At 39.0% G+C, this 3016-nt stretch overlaps 1 protein-coding gene across 1 annotated transcript; it reads left to right on the forward strand.

Moving 5' to 3' along the window:
- The first annotated feature begins 1764 nt into the window (after positions 1-1764).
- Positions 1765-2736, forward strand: LOC122113911 (olfactory receptor 51G2-like). Its single transcript, XM_042687067.1, has one exon. It carries the CDS (start codon positions 1777-1779, stop codon positions 2734-2736), a length of 960 nt encoding a protein of 319 aa, XP_042543001.1. The 5' UTR covers positions 1765-1776.
- Positions 2737-3016: the final 280 nt, after the last annotated feature.

The raw sequence follows: 3016 nt of genomic DNA on the forward strand, positions 1-3016 counted from the left end.
AAAGAAAGAAAAGAAAAGAAAAAAAAAGAATTGGTTTCTGCTGTCTTAAGTGATTCTGATGGTCTGAATTTTCTTTTGTTAAATTTCTCCTCCTCACCAAGCTATTTCCTGAACTTTTGGTCTAAGGTGGTTCTTTTTGCTTTCCTAATTGTTCTATTTTCTCAACACATTTGAAATAGAATTGACTCTCATTCTTCATTATTGGGACCTTCCTGTTGATCATAGCTGCAATCTTTTCATCTGAAACAGTACCTAGGGCAATTTAATTAATGAAAATGAATATGTGCTTTACTCTGATACAGAGATACTGAGATACAATACAACAGGAAAATCAGAAATGTTCATCATTCAGCAAATGAAAAAAATTAGAAGTTCCATGGAAATTTTAGTTTAATTAATTTAAAAAAATGTGAATATCTGGGATAGTGTTAATTAGCAGATGGTATTTATCTTCAGCTATAGGCCTCAAGATTGAGGAAACAAAACATGAAGTTAGCCAGAATTAACTCCACCCATTAATTATCTCCATCCTCTGATGGTCCAAACAACAAAGTTGCAGACTTGAATTTTTTTTTAAATGTGTTTTTTTTTAAGTGGGAAAAGTGGTCTGTCAACACCTAGGGGTTTAAAACTTTGAAGTGACACTTCTATAACTATTAGATAAACTAAGTAAAATATTAGGGTGATGAATTGAACTTGTACAGTTTTTATTTACAATAGTAAAAGAAAAAGAATTTATTATGTGTTCTAACTTTTCAAAGGGGTATTTTACTGATCATATATCTTAAGCACAGGACAATACAGAAGTGGTGCTAGGACTAAGAAAGAGTTATTGTCCTCTGAGAAAAACAAACAATAAACTTTTTCTTAATTCTAAACATTTGATTAAGAATAATCCCTCAAATTTAAGTTGTCGCTGTTTGGTTTTCAATAATGGTAATGACTCACACACAAGAAATAAAGCAGACAAAAGTTCAAGAGAATGCAGGGAAAATACAAAAAATATTCACAGATTATAGTTTAGCTCTGGAAACTTGTTCGACATGGGTCTATTTTTACGTGGGTGAATAAAGGCTATTTTCTACTTTTCCTCTGCTTATTGGTGAAATATTGAATAGTGACAGATACGTTTTAAGATAACTGTTCAGTGTTCTGGAAGTTAAGAATCATTCGACTGAAGTAATGGCCCTCATAAATATAGCCATTTAGAAAATGAAACATATTTAGATAAAAGTTTGTGCTATTTCACAGTTTAATTACCATGTATAATAGTTTTGTGTTATATGTCCATATAAATGCGTGGATTGGATAAGGAGTATTGATTTGTTTTACATTGGTTTAGTTATGAAAGAAACTAGCCTTAAAATGTTCATATGCACTGAATTAGAGAAATTCACATTAAAAAGACAGTTGAAGAAATTAATAGGGAGGATGCCCACGTCTGATATATACTAACTTTGATGGCAAGTAAGTGCATTCCCTAGCATTTATCATGAAGAAATGAAACAACATTGCTTAAGTCCATTCCATTATTTTGGAATTAACATCATTGTGTAGTTCCTGAGCCAGGTTTACTACCTGCGGAAGAGTTCTTCTAACAATGAAAATGGCCTTTCATTTATGAACTATTGGATAAATTATAAACCCGTGTTTGTCAGAGAAACATTGGAGGCAGTCATTGCAAGATCTGGGTTTATAGGTGTTCTGAACCAGCAGTCTATTTGCATCTAGGGCCCCTGATTGAACTTCCTCCTGGACATCTGCCTCTGGTTCATCATGTCGGACTCCAACCACACCAGCCCCTCTTTCTTCCTGACAGGCCTTCCGGGCCTTGAGGCCGTGCACATATGGCTCTCCATACCTCTGTGTGCCATGTACATCGCCTCTCTGGCTGGGAACAGCCTCGTTTTGTGGGTGGTAAAGTCAGAGCCCTCCCTACACCAGCCCATGTACTACTTCCTGTCCATGCTGGCAGTTACTGACCTGGGCCTGTCTGCCTCCACCCTGCCCACCATGTTCACCATCTACATGCTGGGGCTCGGGGAGGTGGCACTGGACATGTGCCTGCTCCAGCTCTTCTTCATCCACACCTTCTCCATCATGGAGTCCTCTGTACTGCTGACCATGGCTTTTGACCGTTTCGTGGCCATCAGCAACCCCCTGCGCTATAGCACCATCCTCACAAATCCTCGGATTGCCAGCTTGGGCCTGGCTATCATTGTGCGCAGTGTTGGTCTCCACATTCCAGCCCCGATCATGCTGAAGAAATTACCCTACTGCCAGAAGCGCCTGCTGTCTCATTCCTACTGCCTGCACCCGGATGTCATGAAGCTGGCCTGTGCGGACACTCACATCAACAGTGCCTATGGCCTTTTTGTAGTTCTCTCCACTCTGGGTATCGACTCGGTGCTCATTGTTTTCTCCTACGGGCTAATTCTCCACACAGTGCTCTCCATTGCATCCAAGGCTGAGCGTCTGAAAGCCCTCAACACCTGTGTGTCCCATATCTGTTCTGTGCTACTCTTTTATACGCCTATGATTGGCTTGTCCATGATCCACCGATTTGGGAAGTGGGCTTCCCCCTGCAGCCGTGTCTTACTGTCCTACCTGCACTTTCTTACACCGCCGGTGCTCAACCCCGTGGTTTATACCATCAAGACCAAGCAGATCCGTTTGCGGATACTGCGTATCTTCCGCTCAGGCAGGGGTGGCATTGAAGATACCCAAGGTCATTAAAGATCATTACAGGAACAAAAAAATGACATTTGTTATATTTGTTTAATGAGACATTAAACTGAGATTTACATATCAAGGTGAACAAATAGAAAGAAATCGTATTTATCTATGTCTTTTACAGGAAATCGTATCTCTGGGAAAAAATGCACACTCCACTTAACTGATATTTTCGCTAAACAGTGTATAATTGAGCATAAGTATTAGAAATAAATTAGAAATTGCCAGTAGAAATAAAAATGTCCAGTAATATTAGCCTAAGTTTTGAGAAATGATACATATT

The sequence above is a fragment of the Dipodomys spectabilis genome, unplaced genomic scaffold, assembly GCF_019054845.1.
Source record: "Dipodomys spectabilis isolate Male_0828 unplaced genomic scaffold, ASM1905484v1 ptg000003l, whole genome shotgun sequence".
Taxonomy (NCBI): Eukaryota; Metazoa; Chordata; class Mammalia; order Rodentia; family Heteromyidae; genus Dipodomys; species Dipodomys spectabilis.

What these genes read in the sequence shown, in the direction of transcription:
- LOC122113911 (XM_042687067.1), top strand. Translation starts at nt 1,777, where the DNA reads ATGTCGGACTCCAACCACACCAGCCCCTCTTTCTTCCTGACAGGCCTT.